Source organism: Dermacentor albipictus, chromosome 1, assembly GCF_038994185.2.
Source record: "Dermacentor albipictus isolate Rhodes 1998 colony chromosome 1, USDA_Dalb.pri_finalv2, whole genome shotgun sequence".
Classification (NCBI taxonomy): domain Eukaryota; kingdom Metazoa; phylum Arthropoda; class Arachnida; order Ixodida; family Ixodidae; genus Dermacentor; species Dermacentor albipictus.
Window position 1 is genome coordinate 267,428,864 of NC_091821.1, and position 18,616 is coordinate 267,447,479.

At 42.0% G+C, this 18,616-nt stretch overlaps 1 protein-coding gene across 2 annotated transcripts in view; it reads left to right on the forward strand.

Moving 5' to 3' along the window:
• LOC135915789 (WD repeat-containing protein 91) overlaps positions 1 to 18,616 on the forward strand; it is a 57,922-nt gene that overhangs the window by 26,409 nt on the left and 12,897 nt on the right. For both annotated transcript variants that reach the window (XM_065448930.1, XM_065448919.1), the window contains exons 12-15: positions 59 to 165; positions 1,312 to 1,444; positions 14,557 to 14,656; positions 16,635 to 16,747. In XM_065448930.1, the coding sequence (XP_065305002.1) occupies positions 59 to 165; positions 1,312 to 1,444; positions 14,557 to 14,656; positions 16,635 to 16,747 (453 nt within the window). The remainder of the gene's footprint in view (positions 1 to 58; positions 166 to 1,311; positions 1,445 to 14,556; positions 14,657 to 16,634; positions 16,748 to 18,616) is intronic.

An 18,616-nucleotide genomic window follows, 5' to 3' on the forward strand; every position in this document is an offset into this window, starting at 1 on the left:
GATGATGATTCGATGCTTTTGCAAAGGTAATATGCCTCCATTACTTTGCTCTTTTCAGTTGGTTTATGGGCTCAAGCAGGGAAACCTGCGGTTGTATGACATCAAGGAACGGAGAGCGCTTTTTGATATTGTGCCGGAGTCTGCATCGGTTCTTAAAGAGCACAGGTTGGTGTAACTCATAAAATCAGTAATAGCTTCTGAACTGGGCTAACTAATTTTGTTTCTGAAGTTGCTGCCTGATTTATCCTTGAATCTTTGGCAGGCATAAATTTTAGCTGTTAGAGGTTGTGTAATGAGAGATTATTTATTATCAAGTTATTTGAAAGTTTGGTTGGTCTGATCGGTGTGACCCGTATCATCTGCTAATGCAAAACATAAGTTGAGTGACTAGATAGAAGGGAACTGTGTGCTTGTCATTTTTTTCTTTTTAGTGACTCGTTCTATATTTGGCTACAGAAGCTGATATGAAACAGTTTTGCATTTGTGAGATTAGCTAGATGGTTCGACCTAACAAACAAAAATTCAGTTCTTACCATATATAGAATATGTGTTGAGTGCTTATAACTTCAGAGAACTAACTACTCTCTATTTTGGTCAAGACTATGACAATTTGTTATTTTGTGGAAATCATGTAAATGATTTTGCGAAATGGAAGAAACGAAAATGGTGCGGCCATTATTAAAAATATTCATCATGATTGAAATGGCATCTTTAATAATAAGATACCCTTGCAGCAAGACATATTTTGCATGTCGGTTATATTTCTGCTTGCGTAAGTCTGCATGAATGCGCCTTAGAGCTCAATATTTTAATTACTGATAAGATCCATCATGCTTTTGTGGATCTTGATCTTGACAGATTGATGCAGCATTATGAATTATATGTCCTCTTACTTGCTTAATTGAAATCATCTGGCTGCCATTTTTCTGGAATACGGTGGTTAGGAAACATTTGCACTGTCATTTTGATATTTTGCTCGAACACTTCAAAGTTTCACATTATGCTGCACACACACAATGACATTCCTTTCTACATACCATAGGGTCAGTATAGCTTCAACATGAAAACATAAATTACTCTAAAAGGAAATGGGTGCATTTGTGTTCTTCACATTTTTATTTTGGAAGTTTCCTCCAGAAATATTGCAGTTATAATGGGGTCACTTAGTCATTATAATTACTGTATGGAGAGTTTATATGAAGTACATATCTCAAGACCATTCTTGGAATGTTGCCTTTAGGGGGCAGTATCTTTTTGTATCTTTTTGTATGTATAACAAGGAACTAGCTGATAAATTTTCTGTGTCCATAGTGTTGCTTGCCTAGCGTGCAGTCCAGTAGAGCCAGTCATGGTGAGTTCACTTCACTCAGAGCCCTCCTTGGCAACAACTACACCAGCTCCGGGGAAGCTGCTTCTGTGGGACTTGAAAAGCAAGCAGCTCCAGGTAAGAGGCTACTGACTGCTGTGCATGCAAGTGGAAATGATGATGTGCATGTCACATGCACCTAGTGCTGTGCAATTGGTGGCCATCCTTCATATGTCTTAATGATGTCCTTCTCACATGCGAGCCTCCTTAGTAAAAAAAAAAATGATGCGGAAGCATTAGCAGGCCCATTGCATGAAAACGCTGGCGTTGTCTGTAGCAGAAAAATGGCATCTAAATTCCCATTGGCTGCGACGCCACGTCACGAGCGCACCTTGACGGAGCAGGCGGGTGAATCAGAACAGCCGTTGCGTCATAGGAGATGGCATTGCCTTGATGCCACGTTGCCAGCGTGCCTCAACGGAGTAGATATGGTGCCGCGAGGCTGCAGGCAAGATGGGTTGTTGTGGGTGAGGCAGTCGTGTGATGCACGCATGTGGGTGCCACCGTCTCGTTCTCAGAAGCTGGCACACAGTCCATATCTCTCTCTTACCCCCACTGAGCTAAGTGGTAGTGTGCACCTGCCGGCGCTGCTGCTTCCTCAGTATCTCATCATACAGGATGTCAGTGGCATGCAGCATCCTTGATTTCTTAGCAGTATCGTCCAAATTATTCCCGTCTACTGCCAGCATGCTAACATGGAAATTGTAAAAAGAAAAATGACCCACATCAATTTAATCGCAAAACTCGATATACCCTGCAGCAAAATCCGAAAACATTACTCACAGTGCAAAACTCAAACGACCGCTCAGCAGTGTTCAATTGGACATTAATGCTTTTGCATTCACAACTCATAAAAAGTGCTTAGTTGTCCTCGAATTTTTTTGAGTGACTCAGTGCTGCAAGGGTTTCTATGCATTCTGTTGCATGCAGTGCTGTCGGAGCTCATGCATGCACAATCATTGCTGCAGCAGTGTTAGTGTTTATGTTACAAAAAATTAAAAAGGGGTTTGTGGGCTAGTGATGCTGGTGCAACCAGGCGTGGTACTCTCGAGGGATCACTTTCGGGGGCGCAGTCACTTTCGCGAGATTTTATGTGACTCTCATCAGTGCCTATGGCTGACAACATTACTGGCACTGTGGCAAGAATTCAATCATCACATGATCGACAAATGTTCGTGTAAACTGTCCCTTGTAGTTGCGGACCCCTTCAATGCTGAGTTGCATGAAGTCTGACTAAAGACATGTTATCCCTGAAAGTGATCGCTCAAGAATACTGACCAAGAGCTTTTCTACAGCAGTCGTGAAACTCTTCATAGGCCTCATGTTTCATAATCCAGATCCAATGATTGGCGAAAAGTGTGGAGGTTTGCTGATTGCCACATCATCAAAGGGCAGCAAAACAAGCTATAATGTGCGACTTTTCCAAAGACCATAACCGGAAAAAAAAAAAAATATGTGAGCACACTGCAAGAAAAATCAAAGGAATGGTATTTCTGATCGACAACTTTTTTGCAGCTGTATTTGCCATTTCAAGCCCTTTTTAGCAAGGGATATGCACCAGCGCATTGAAGTAAAGTTTCAATTTGTCGCTCAGTAAGTTGATGTAACAAATCCAGAGGGCCTTACTTTCTGTCCCTTAAATAAAATTAATTTTTCTTCAGTCAATTCAAATTTCTGTGCAAAAAATATTAACTCCTACTTCATTAAGTGCTCCCTCCCTCTGTAATGGAAGAAATGTTCCACACAAAACTGAGGTTGGAGGAACAGGTAAATATTTTTGGCAGAGTCGCAGGGTGCTTTGATGCAACTGACAGCCACTGCTTATTCAGGTATTTGTTGCATGCATGCTTGAAGTGATCATGGTACACCTTTATATTAAGCCATAAGTGAGTATACAAAAATAATTAATACTACTAGGTTATCAAATACGATACCTTCAATATAAAACAAGCCATCTTCATTTAAAACCTTTGCCATTTGCACACCCATCATAGTAATCTTTTTCTTTTGTTTTTCATTGCGAAAAACAAAAACAAATATGAACCTGCTGTTTGAGATACATGCTGTTATCTCCACTGACAGCATACACAGGTTTGCAACTCTTCAGAATACCTGTGCAGTAATCAATGCTCAACAATTATATTATACTGTCTGTTGCATACATAGGAGTGCCATGTGTACATGACTCTCCAAACTAAACTACTGGCTCTTTCGCACTTAGATTTCACACAGAGAAAGTACTTTGCATTGAGTTTTGTTTAATACCATGTTTGCATGCATTACTTGCCTGATTCACCCACTATATATCTGATGTGCACATTGCCTGAAGGGATACCACTGCTGCGACAGAATGGTGCCATCATCTGTTACCACTGTGGTGAAACATAGCGCACATGATGTGTTGCTGGAGCGGGACAGGAAGTAGACTTTAGTGGCGAAGGAGATTTTTGCACAACGGCCTTTAAAATGTTTTCTTTGCATAGTTTATTAATTAAATACTGACAGAGACCGCATTTGTTGGATACATTAGACACAACTACAGTTAGCACATAGTTTTCTCCCTCAATAAAATATTTTTATCCGTTTACGTGTCATGTGCTGTCCTGGTTATGCAACAGATAGCAGCGTCCTAAGTTGGTGGACTGAAGTCATGGCTTTCATGCTTCTTCCTGCGGATACACAATAAGGACCTCGATGAGTATGCATCACTATAATGAGGAAGAGAAAGCCATGGCTGTGTTGTGGTCATGGAGTCAAGATCGACCCACTACATGCACACATCTTTCAGGGCAAAGCTTCACCATAACTGCCTCCTTGTTCTTGTGTTGCAAGGTTGAAGAAGAAATTTTAAGAGGTCGACAGTGTGAATGTACCAAGGAGGAGGAAGGAGGTGCGATGTGGGGAGTTGATGGTAAGGTCTCACCGATGCTATTGAAGGCACCTTTAAAACTAGATGCTCTCATACAGACGTGCTGCATTGATGTCTGGCACCTCTTTATCCACTGTAAGCAGAGTATTGAAAAGACAAGTCTTTACCCTTATAAATAATGCATGCTGCACAAGTTGAGTGTCCAGGAAAGCACCAGCAAAAGCAGTTTTGTGATGATCAGCAGCAGTTAATTGCTGCTGACACTGGTCACCTTCAACTCCTTCTGTTCAGTGATGAGGTCATCTTGCACATCAATGCCATGGTAAACTCGCACTGCAAAAGCCAGTTGTTGAAAGAAAACCTAAGGTTTTTTTACTATATGGCCTATGCATTTGGAGAGTGTAGCAGCGTGGTGTAAAATCTGGAGAGAAGGTATCATTGGGCAATCTTTTTGAGGCAACAGTCACTGCAGATGCATATGTGAGCACTCTGTAAACTGAGTTCCTGTCACTGCTAGTTGAAAGCCATAGGCAGCAAGAAGTCTGCATTTATCAGCATAACAGCATAATGAGGCTTGAGCACACCACGTTGGAAAGTTAACCAATAGCTACTGCGAACTTCCCCAATTGATTAATGGGTCGTAGATAAACAAACATGGCCTGGCCACCACGGTCATGTGACATTAGACCACGAGATCTTTTTGCGTTTTGCTACGTAAAATCGCTTATGTACAGTGCAAGAATCCTGAGCTCTCTTGACACTCTGAAATAGAGCATTTGGGAAGCGTTTAAAAAAGTAAATAATGACATGATGGAGTCTGTTTTTAGGGCACATGTCGCTAGGATTTAGAAGTGTGCTGATGCCGACAGCATACACATTTAATGTCTAGGTGTGCCATTGCCAAAGTTCCTGCATTAAAACAACTATAGTCCTATAATTGGCCGTTCTCACAGCCTCCCAAATTTTGTTTGGTGAGAGATTGTATTTGGCTGCTGCTGTGTCCATTTTCTTTGGAAGCAAAAGATCAAATAAAGCAACAGGAGCACAATCTACTAAAATCGCTATTAGGTGCAAGTATATGCTTAAGTAGAATTGACATTTACTACTTAACACACAGCAGAACTACCAAAACAGCAAACTAACATACCAGTTAATCTGTGGCATAACCATGAGAGCCAACGACACACAAGGATGGACAAATCCATTTTATTGAGAGAGAAAACTACATGCTAATTAACATGCATCATAAGTATAGTGGTTTCTGTCAGCAAAGTCAATAAAACATTCAAAGAAATCATTTCAAAAACAGCCATGCAATAAACTCCTTTCCCTTCCCACTCCACTGGCGCAAAGCACGTACTGTTTCACGGTAGCAGTGACAGATTACACCACCGTTGCCTTACAGCGGCATCTGCACGTCGTAAGCGACATCATTACAGATGATGCACACATCAGATTTATTGTGGATGAATAAGGGTGAAATAAGGGTGAGGGGGTGGGGGGCAATTAATGCACACAGATGTAGTACTAAACAAAACTCGCTGTGAAATGCTGCCTTTATGCAAAATTACAGTTTACAGTGCAAACAAACTATTAGTTTTGCTGGAAGAGTCATGTATACCTGGCACTCCTACACATACAACACGTAGCCCAATTCTCTAAGTAACCATAGATATCTGATGGTGATCCACTTAAGATACGAATGTCCTACTGCAGGGATATTAATTTCAATGTCTGAAGGATATCCACGAAACGGATGGCCACATAGAATGACTTGTGGATGACCACATAGGTTTCCTGACTGACATATACAAGGAATATGCATTGATGGTTGTTCAAGTGTAAATTAATTGTTTTAAGAAATGTCCTGTCCTTGCCATGATTAAACCTTTCAGTGCCACTGACGTACCAGTACATTTTCGCATTTCTGTCCCACCATGTCTGATGTACCCATACATTCTCCACTCTCTAGTGAGGACTATACTAAGATTGCATTTGCCATTGTCTGTGTCATTTTTTCCCTTCTGAATAACCGAAAATAAACAGTTCCATTCATTTTATAATAATCTGAAAAAAATCAAAATATCGGACACTGAAAGGGTTAAAGGCAGCATGAACAACAAGGACAGAGAAGGGATCATCCAGGACGATTACCCAACTTAGAAATTGTACCTAAGTGCATGCTTCTTCCTGATTGCATGTTTTTTACACCCCCAAAGTAAGAGAAGCAGTTAGGCACATCATTTCTGCAATAAAATGTGCTTGAGGTTCACTGCTTGTTGTGTGTGGTTCCTCCTGTTTCTTTGTTCATGCTGCCCTTAATCGTGCATCAACACCAACTCACCCAATTTTCATTTTTTTTGTCCTTGTCACTTGAAAGGTAAAGATTGTAATAAAATGTCAGAAGCACATCTTTATGTAAACTTAGACATATAGCTTACATGTGTTTGCACAAACATTATAGGTCATAAGGATGCATGTTCTCACGAAGCTGAATCGCTGATAAAAATGACAGCAAAGTTAAAATGAAAGTTCTCAATTAAAAGCTATCTGTAACCTGACTTGATAGATCATGCACAGTATATGCTGACATATCCTATCAAGGAAACTCATTATTTAGGTTCACAGAGAAACTAAATTAGAGCATGGGAAAGCATGCCTAGGCAGCATGAGCTACAGCAGGACCCCAAATGCTCATGGCATGTGATCTAATAGCAGATCGATGTTGTCCTTTTCAATGACATATCTGTTTCCCTTGTCCTAGCCAATAGCCACGAGTGATAAAACTGTGGCTTTCTATTTGGCCAACTGTACTGTGTTGTCTATTTGCAAGAAGTCTCTGGGACACCTTTTCTGCTGCTATTAAGATTCTGCTGCTATTAGGAAGCTGTTCTCAAGTGTCTTCTATACACAAACTTGCAGCAGACAGTGTTGAAGCTGTCAGGACTCAGAAGCGACATTGTTTCTTATGAAACTTCATGATGCTCCTTTGAGTCTGTGGCACTCATTGTTTCAGGAAATGAACTGGCCAAAGGCCAAGAAAGTTTCAATGAAAAATAACACTCCATGCAGCTTTGTCAGGACGTACATGATCTGTGTGTCGGTGATCCTGTATTCTGTCTTTGGTTTCCACATATGGACCTTACACTGCTTGATCAAATTACATACTACTGTAGGCATTCAGTGAGGTTAATTACTGCAACTTTGCATGTATACAATCTGTCTGGTTTCTAACTGAGAGGTCACTCTCTTCTTGTCTTATGGCGCACCTTTTTCTTCCAGCATGTCATGCAATTTGGGAGTTACCGTCTCTTTTCAGTTATCTAAGCTTGTGCAAGAAATTAACTTTTGGTTCAAAGCGAAGTGGAAATGAATACTAATTATAGTGTTGAATAATTTCGTTACGAATAATTTTCGAACTGAATAGTAATTATAGTGTTGAATAAATAGTTGTGGGATTTGCACAAAATCTTTGCACAAGTGTCAGATGTTGGCAAATCTGAAAAACTTTATTCTTTACTTGCAAATAAGGAAATAGATGCAGTTTCAGAATCAATTTATCATCAATGGTGTTGTCCAGATATTTTCATGCAAAAATGCAAGTTCAACATTTTTTATAATGCTAGCAGCACAGAACATTCACTTACTGGCTTTTGCTCCGTGTTGGGCTACAGTCTGCTTGAAATTGCTTGTGGGAGCATTGCATGTTTGCCCGTTGCTCATTGTCGTAATGCTGCAAACTACAACCTTGCAATAATAGTAGTAGTAATTGGTACGGAAATAAAAAAAATTTTGACGACTTAGTGGTGAATGCGAAAGAAATTAGGCATGCACACAAGCAAACAGACAAACAAACAAAAGGACAGCATGAGCACTTAACGCACTCTTGTTGTCTTTTCTCTTTGCCGTTTGTGCTCCCCTACTCCAATGCTATTCAAAGCTTGTTTACAGGAGATATTCAGAGACCTGGATTGGGAAGAATTGGAGATAGAAGTTAATGGAGAATACCTTAGTAACTTGCAATTAGCTGATGATATTGCCTAGCTTAGTAACTCAGGGGACCAATTACAATGCATGCTCACTGACCTGGAGAGGCAAAGCAGAAGGGTGGGTCTAAAAATTAATCTGCAGCAAACTAAAATAATGTTTAACAGTCTCAGAAGAGAACAGCAGTTTATGATAGGCAACGAGGCACTGGAAGTGGTAAGGGAATACATCTACTTAGGGCAGGTAGTGACCGCGGATCTGGATCATGAGACTGAAATAATCGGAAGAATAAGAATGGGCTGGGATGAGTTTGGCAGGCATTCGCATATCATGGATAGCAGGCTGCCATTATCCCTCAAGAGAAAAGTGTATAACAGCTGTGTCTTACCAGTTCTCACGTACGGGGCAGAAACCTGGAGGCTTACGAAAAGGGTTCTATTTAAATTGAGGACGATGCAACAAGCTATGGAAAGAAGAATGATGGGTGTAACGTTAAGGGATAAGAAAAGAGCAGATTGGGTGAAGAAACAAACGCGAGTTAATGACGTCTTAGTTGAAATCAAAAAACAGAAATGGGCATGGGCAGGACATGTAATGAGGAGGAAAGATAACCGATGGTCATTAAGGGTTACGGACTGGATTCTAAGAAAGGGAAGCATAGCAGGGGGTGGCAGAAAGTTAAGTGGGTAGATGAGATTAAGAAGTTTGCAGGGACAACATGGCCACAATTAGCACATGACCGGGGTAGTTGGAGAAGTATGGGAGAGGCCTTTGCCCTGCAGTGGGCGTAGCCAGGCTGATGATGATGATGATAATGACGACTCCATGGATCCTTACCAACTTGCCCAAATGTATACCTTGCTACACACGCACATAAGCACACAGCTACGCTAAATAAAAATGGTTTGCATGACTACTTTCTTTCTTCATAGTGACACTTTAGTATAATGCATTCAAGTGTAAAATGTCATTTTTATGCATACGTGCGATGTGTAATGTTTGTTATGTATGAAGCCTTTAGTGTATATATCATGTGAGTGCTACTACCGTGTAAGGGACCCTGGGCCTCCGTCAAGCTGCTGCGGCAGCTTTTTGCCCAGGTGTCCCTCCAGTTCCTTTTGTTTTCTGGTAAATAAAATTGATTGATTGATTCATAAACGCTGTTCGAAGCTCTCCCATACCCTCTCTACCACTACCACATGAATGGCTTTCCACACTTCACACACACACACTTTGACACTCCTAATGCTAACGCATTTATAGATAAATTTGAAAATAAAGAAGGGAAGAAAATTGCTATTTCACCTAATGCTTGCCGTTGTTTACTTTTCCTTGCTTACAGCTGATCTTTGGGCATGAAACAACCTTTTGTCTGCAGTGTGACTTTTTTTTTTCTTAATTGTGCAATGGGAAGGTAGATGATACATGCTTACACTTGTCTGGTGGATGCATCCTGGGGCAGCAATAGTAGGGCTTCGCATTTGTTCTTTGCGACTTTCCTTTCTTGATTGATTCTATCTTGTGCACTGACAGCTTGCCACCTAGAAACAACTGGTACCCAGACATCAACTGAGCCTTACTTGTCGTACATACAGGATGTGCTGGCCTTGTGTCTACAAGCTGACCAGAAGATATCTGAGGCTGACAAGGTCGCCCACATTTTGAAGGGTATTGTGGACAACACGTTTAATCTGCTTGTCTTCACCAACATGACCACCATTGACTGTATGATCAAAGAGTGCTGTTGTCTAGAGGGAGCCAAATGTCGGTGCATCTTGCCTCAGCCAACCCCTTGTCAACCATCCACATCAGACAGTGGGATGTGCATTGTCTGCCGAGAACTCGAGGCCCCCTATCCGGCTTCTTATAAACCCATGGTATCTGACACCTCGACGGTGGCTGTTTTATTCATTTAGGCTGTTGTTCCCTAGCAATTTGCAAACCTTGGCCTCTGCTCTACTGTCTGCACCATGAACATTCCTGACACCACCCTAGTGTCTGCGGACAGGCCTTGTCGCGAACCGTACACCTTTCATCGTTCCAGAAACCCATCGGAATGGAGAATAGCCGATGATAAACCTATTTGCTTCCGCTGCAGCCGCACTGGACACATTGCTCACTAGTGCCACAGCCAGTGGCCCTCTCAGTCGCCTAGCCCATTTCCCACTTACTCAGGTCCCTTCCATACTGGAAGCCGCCATCCATCCTGCACCGAATACTCTGCACCAAATGTCCCTGAGGAAGGTACCTGCTACGCTCAGTTGCCTCCGCCGCATCGCCATCCATCTTGTTCACCGACTCGCTGCTGCTCTCCTTCGCATCCTTTAGCCGTCACTTTTCACCGGAGAACTAGACTGCGCAGCTTCTGGAGGTGAAACTGTACTGTCGACCTTGACCCTAAATCCTCAGCTGCCCTTACGTGCCCACCGGACATTTCTTGAAGTCCATGTCGACGGCGTCCCTGTCAGAGCTTTGGTTGATATTGGGGCGCAGGTCTCTCTCATGAGTGCCACTTTTTGTAGCCACATGAAGAAGATCCTTACACCTTTTATGACCCAAGTTGTACGTGTCGCTGACGGTGCGACGGTCGTTGTTGTTGGAATGTGCGCAGCTCGGATTACCATTGCTGGTCACGAAGTGGTTGTTATTTTTACGGTCCTTGCACGGTGGCCTCATGAACTCGTACTTGGACTTGATTTTCTTCTGCTAATTTCACTCTGATTGATTGCTCTGCCGGTGTCTTCTGCCTTGAACTGCCTCGCCTCTGTGAACCCAGTGACCAACCTCCTCCATCTCGCTTACATTGCAGCGACTTTGTTCGCCTACCATCTAAAACCATGATGTGTGCGAATTGTCATGTTCGCCAGCTGTTCCAGATTGTAAATACTATGTGACCCTTCTTACTGATGCCTGTGCATGCACGGCGTTGCTGCACCCTACACGGTCCTGAGCATTACGGCAAACAGAACCTACTTTCCACTTGTGAATTTCGGCTTCATCAAGCAAGTACTTCCATGGGGGCTTTCCGTAGCCCACCTTTGCCGCATGCAAGACTTTCAGCTAGAAGCTTTTGCAATGGATGCTAAATGTTCTCAGAAGGGCACTCTGACACTGACAACTTGTGGTAGCCGCAATTTCTAGCATGATCGCCGATGACCTTCCCCCTGAGCAGACTGAAGCCCTCAGACGTATTTTCGAGTCGTATCAAGACATTTTTCGACTTCGGTAGTCGCTCTTTGCGCCAGACGTTCATTGTTGCACATGGCGTACATACTGGCAATGCCAGCTCTGTTCACTGATGCTCATAACGCGTGTCGGCGTCTGAGCGAAGCATCATCCAGCAGGAAGTCAACAAGATACTTGTGAAGGACATCATCGAGCCATCCTCCAGTCCCTGGGCACCCCCTATTGTTTTAGTTAAAAAGAAGGGTGGTTCGTGGCGCTTTTGTGTGGACTATTGCCACCTCAGCAACATAACAAAGAAAGGCGCTTACTCGTTACTGTGAATTGATGATGCCCTACATCAAATCAGTTTACTCACACCAATCATAAAAAAGGTACATGTAAATAATCTGGGCCCTTAACCTTCTCGGCTAGACATGGGCCCACACAGGGAGTGCTAGGTATGGTAGCGAGACAACTCGACATTGTACATCGATTTCGTGTACAACAAGTTATACAATGGTTGTTGCATACAAAAATGAAAATTAAGAGATACATGAACTTATACAATAGTTACAGACACACACATACACACAAAAAACTAATAAAAAGACATCAGTTTACAATGGACTCGCATATTGATCACTTTGGAATAACTTTTTGATATCGGCGATTATCGGACTATCTTTAAATTTGTAGGTGCTATATTCCATATTATGGCAACAGCATAGACAATAATTATTTTACCACAAAAATTGTTAACGATTGGAAAGTTAAATCGACAGTTGAAAAAATGTCTTGTAGGACGAGGTACATCAACAAAAGCAGATGACGGTAGTGGGATGTTGTAATTTAATATGTGTACGACCACACAAGCCAGTTTGTAATACCTCATAGCGAAGAATGGTATAATATTTATATTACCCAAGAGTGGAGCAGATCTATGTGTGAATTTGCTATACGAAGGGCTCTTTTTTGAGCAAAATCAGATGAGCTGATTGGCTGGTTGAGCACTACGACATCCTATTTTGCTCATCTAGCCAATCAGCGGGCGCCTGATGGCGGTATTGTAGCCGGGGTGACACTGTCACCGAAAGTGATAATCGCAGAATACGTCCCTTGGCCTAGCCTGCTCAGTGCGGTCCTATGTCGGCACCTGCAAGCTTTGTCAACGCCGAAAGAAACTGTCCATGCTTCCTGCTGGGTATCTTCAGCCCATTGATGTCCCACCTAAGTCCTTCTTCCGTGTTGGTTTGGACCTCTCCGGACCCTTTCCTACAACTGCTTCAGGAAACAAATGGGTTGCGGTTGCTACCGATTATGCGATGCACTATTCTATGACATGAGCGCTGGAGACTAGCTGTGCTACAGACGTGGCGGACTTTCTCCTCCGTGATGTAATTTTAGAACACAGTGCACCACGTCAATTGCTGAATGGCGGAGGCCGTATCTTTCTGTCCAACATCATCAACGATATCCTGCGCTGCTGTTCCAGGTAGCACAAGATCACCACGTCATACCATCTCCAGACAAATAGGCTCACTGAGCACTTTAGTTGGACCTTGACATACATGCTTTTGAAGTATGTGTCGGCTGACCACCGTGATTGGGACCTTGCACTGCCTTACGTGACATTCGCATATAATTCCTCCTGCCACAAAACTGCTTGATGCTGTCCCTTTTATGTTTTGTTTGGATGTGAACCAACTTTGCTGTTGGATGCATTTCTTCCTTCCCCTGCAACTTCAACTAGTGAATATGCACGCGACGCCCGACAAAAGGCCCGACATGTGGGCCTTTCTGAAAAGCTCCTTCCTCACTACACGGGCCCATACTGCGTCCTTTGACAAATGACTGACGTCACATACGAGATTGTGTCTGCCAGAACCACTACATCTTCTGTTCCACTGTCCAGCGACGTCGTCCACATTTTGAGACTCAAACATTACCAATCTTCTTCTGCTGTGGGTCCTTAGTGGCGCGGGGCCGCCGCATCTGCCACCGGGGGTTATGCTACGCGCTACTCAAAGACGATGATGTCAACCCTTGGATTTAGTGGGACGTACCCATGAGTGGCCACTGCTGATCTGATGACGACCATGTGCCTTGCTTGATGTTTGCTGGCTACCATGTTGGCCTGTGCTTGCTGCCCTTGTAAATATACCCTGTTAAATAGTTTCCCTACTGTGCTTTCACGTAACAGTATTATTGTAGAACTACCATAACTCAACAGTTCTGAAAGCATTAGGCACACTATGATTGCCTTGATAAACAAGATTAATTTCCTGCTGCTAGAGCACTTATGTTGCCTTCTCTCTCATGCTAGTGTACAATCCCGACTGCACTCATATATCACTGTTTCCAGCATAGGGCTAGATAAGCATGTTCGTGATTGCAGATAAAAGAATCCTTATATAAAAAATGTTACACTGTTTTCTCCGTAGCCACTGCAGGATTGGGCATCCCAGATGGTGCACTTTGTACTGTTGTTTAAAAAAATCACAGTTTCGAATCAAAGGCAAAGTATTGATAGCAGCAGAAAAGTATTAGACAGTTTCATGAAGTAAGATTCATAGTTTTATAGGGCATATAAATTGCAGTAAACATTTGCTTACTAACTAAACAAGCATAGTGTTATGTACGCACAGCCAAACATGGACAAATTCCCATGATTGACCATGAGCACTCGCTGTAACAATGAAAGCGTGATGAGGAGCACTGGCAGTGGGGGTGCATTTCCCAAAGTGAACATTTTATGCTGCCGCTCGCTTCACCATTTCTACTGTGCCGCATCTCTAAAACTCGGTTGACATGACCTGCAACACTAGGTACGCAGGAAGGTAGCGTGCATGAAGCCACAAGCAATCTCAGCTTGCCCTTCCTTGCTTGTCCATCACTATGGCGCCCATCGGATGACCTCAAACATATGGTGTGTGGGCCATGTATGCACTCAGCTACAAGGACAGCCATGCACAGCCATGGCCAGACTAGAGAAGGAGACGGGTACTCTCCTTCTTGTGCGTGCACACACACACATGTTGGGTGCACACACACACGGGCACACACGCACGCACGCAAGCACGCACATGTATTATGTGTATTGCATTATGTGTGTATGTTTCTGTATAGATGAGACTCATCTGTAATATTTGTCATGTTTGCATATTTACAGGGGCACCTTAAATGCAGCTCATCAGTGAATTGCTGTGTATTCAGCCACAATGGCCAACTGCTATTATGTGGGACATCAGGAGGCAACATATGTCTTTTTGGTGAGAACACTTATTTCGAAACTTGCAAGCAAGATCATTATTTTTGTTTTCCCTGTCATGTAAGCATCTTTGAATTAGCGCTTTCTTTCTGTTGAACTTGGCATTTTTCAATGAGGTGAAAAACTACTGTGTTAAATAAGCCAACCAGAGGAACACTGTTCTTTTTGATCATATATGGCTGCTTACCAGACTACTTGTGTGCTTTTCTAGCTAAGTTAGAAATCAATGATGGTGCAGAAATAAACTAGCCTCTGTGAGAATGTATGATGTGCCAATGACAGCGCACACGATTCACATGCCCATTTCTCTTGTTACTATGCTGTTTAAACTCCCATCATATTTTGTTACCCACAAGAGTCATTCAGCGTGACAGCGTTAGATTCACCTGTTGCTGTCAGCCCACAGAACCATGCAGCTGTTTTTTCTTATGTATTTCTGAGTGTTTCTGTGAGCACAAGTGCCATGTGCTTTGTGCAGCACTGACAATATGTTGTGCCAGCAATTAGTGCGCTCATGCATTGCACATGTTGTTTTCACACGAGTCTATCTTGTAAGGGGCGCCAATAATGAGTAGGTGTGTGTGAAGGTAAATCGGAACTGCAGTGCATTACTTCTCTGAATTGAGAAACATCTTGAATTTAAGATGGTGGGACAAATTCAGTTTTGGCATTTGCAAAAATTAGAAATGCTGCCTAGGGAACCAATTTTGTGAAACTCATTTTAGAGCCCCTGTCACATATAGGTTTGGGCATGGGTACCTATTAGAGGCACCAAACTTCGTCATAGTTACAACCCCCATCCTTTTGGTGCCTTCTTGACTATGTACCGAATGTTCAGTTCATACCAGCTAGCTGCAGGGCTGCCATACCTTTGAAACAATCACTATGGAGTATTTATTCAGATATGAGGGAAAGCAAAGTATGCACTTGCTATTCTGAACTCTTAAATTTACCCAGGGCATATGATATTGTTCATAATTATCTACCTTTTTCATTTATCTGTGCGATCTAACAAAAGGTATGAGGAAAACTAGTGCTCACCTCAACTGGATATGGGAGAAGTCACTGCCCCTTTTGACCTCCCCCTGCTCCTATGTGCACACTTGTGCCCTTTCATGTGCACTGTACTGTGCTTAAGCATTAATGTTGTTGTGCATAAGCATTAATGCCATTTTGACATCCTCAGTCATCTGCCAGTGCATTGGCACATGACTGAAAAAGATGGTAATCTAAACTAGGTAACATATTTTCAGCTAATGATTGTAGTGCACACTATGTTGAACCTGTTTTATTTTTGTACGAAGGTCTTTTGTTTGCAGTTTTGCTGCAGGCAAGTACAGGTGGCCTGATTGGAATGATGAGACATTAAATATTGTGCCACTGCGCATAGTTGTCTGGTTGAACTGAATGTCACATATGTGTGATTGCCCCTTATTTGCAAATGTTAGGAGATATTCACAATTCATGTTTGAGTACAGTGACAGAAATGGGGGGTTGAGGTCACAAAAATAATAAAAATCCTGCATTTTGTGTGCCAAAACATAATTCTGCCTAGAAAAGCGAGAAATTGGGCTAGTTGGTGTTCATATACCTTGTAGTGTGCCCAAAACAACCAAGTGGAACTAATAACTAATTATATATACGTATATTCAGCTGCCAACAATATGCCATTGGTCTCATTTGTCAGTGACACACCACTATTTTTAAAAGGGTTTATGTGAAGCCCCGAGCATATAGGAATGACTTCTTCAAGAAACAGGAACCACGAAGCACTTTTTGGTGTTTCCTATGTTATTGCACTTTTAATATGTTGGAATAGCATTTTCTTTCTTTGCAACTAGATTTTATTTATTGCCTTTAACTAGTGTCCCTGTCTCATGTCCTTGCCTTTTCTGCGCTGTGTCCTTTTTCAATTGAATCACCAACAAGCCCAAGCTTCCACTCTAAGTCGCTTTAACTCTCTCTTCATTCCCTTTCAGATGTGAGAACTCATGAATGCATTACAAATTGGGTAGCCCATGAGTCTGAAGTCTTTTCAGTGCAGTTCAGCAGGGATGAAGCCACATGCTTCTCAATAGGAGCTGAGGGCACTGTACGTAGCACATGGTTTTTGTGAAGATACTTTGTGTTCGTGTGTAATCATTGTCACCAGTCGCATTATACCAACTGCAGGATGAAGGCCTCTCCCAATTTTCTCCTGCTGTTCCTGTCTTGCATCAGCCTCATCATTCCTTGCCCCACAATGCTCTTAGCTCTTCCCTCTGCCTTGTCCTTTGTGTTCCTCTGCTCCTTCTCCCACTGCTTGGTATCTACTTTTTTAGTATATTTTTCTCTTTTCTGCTTTATGCATCTTATGTCTGGTATAGACGTGGAAATTCTCTCTCTCTCTCTTTCTTTTTTCACCTGATTGTGCTTTAATAGAGCATGTGTACTATGAACGCAAAGAAACTCATTTAGCTGAAGCTTCTTTTTTTTTCGTAGAATTACTGAAAGAGCTGAGCAACCTGGTAAGGATTCATGGTATGGAAAGGCAGGCATGCAAATATATATATACAAGTTGAACACAAGCGTAGCTTGTTTTTCAAGTATTGTGTATTTGAATTTAGCTGCTGATTCCTTGGTTTCCATTAACCTTGATACTTCATGTCATGTGAATACTGCTCATGTACAAGGCATGCTTCCCCCCCCCTTTTTTTTCTTTTATCTTTCTTTTTTTTTTTACGTATAGGGCTATGAGAATAGCAAACATACCATTTTTGCAGAGGAGATGTAACGTGGGGCAGACATACCTTGCTGCTAATAATGTGAGTTTTGGAAGACTAAATAACAAATATTCATTAATTAACTTTTTCCTTACAACCTTGTAGGCAGTTGTTTATATGGCAAACTTGGAAGCAGTCACATTTTAATGCATCCACTTTTTTTTTATATCTTGAAAATGGCATATAATTTGAGTTATTCCTTGAAGTTTAATGCTCAGTCCAGGAAATATCGAAACCGAGCTTGCCAGGATTGCAGTAAAGGCAGCCCCACTATTATGTCAGACGGAAATGCCTTGTGTTGAAGTGCACCGCAATGTCTGAATGATGGCATGTCACGGCAATTAGTGATGTGGTACATTGCTGCAGATGTTTGCCAGACAAAACGTGCCATATCAGTATCTGCCCCGACTGGCAGCGACATTCAGTTTTAAGCTTCGTTGTGCTTTTCATCACAAGGCATTTCCATCAGATGTAACAGTGCAATCTTTACTGCAATCCTGGTGCGCTCAGTTGCAGTATTGCCTGGATTGAGCAATAAATTCAATGAATATCTCAAATTAGATGCCATTTTCAAGGTAAAAAAGAAATGGGGGCGCATTAAAGTTTACTGCCTCCAAATTTGCTATATAATCAACTGCCCCAATGCTGTAATGAAAAAGTTAATTAAACAAAGATTTGTTAATTTATTTCTGAAACTCCTGTTATTATGCCAAGGTATGTCAGCCTTTGCTAGGAACTTCTCTACAAAAATGCAATGTTCACTATGCTCATAGCCTGTTTATATAAAAGTCTGGACAATTTAGAAATAAAGCAGCCTACATATTCACCTGAGCAAGTTTTGTCACTAGAGCCTGATGTGGCAATAAATTGCATAGATAGCTTAACACTGTAGCACTATTTTAGGAAATGCCTGGTTCTTGGTGAAGTAAGCTTTGAAGGGCATTCACAATCAGATTCAAGGTACTCTGGCTGCAACAATTCTGGACCAGGAGTTTTGTAGATTGTAAAACTTACTCTCTCCAAGCTGTGGAACAACCTTGTGAAAATTACTTAAAACAAATAAGAAATGAACATAAATATTGTTTTTTTAGTTAATGATACTGTTGAAATAAGCACTTAAACATAGTGTAAGAAGCATGCATTTTGCTTTCATCCTGTGGTTGTGTCACAGGGATTGTGTGGGTACCATTATTAGGAAC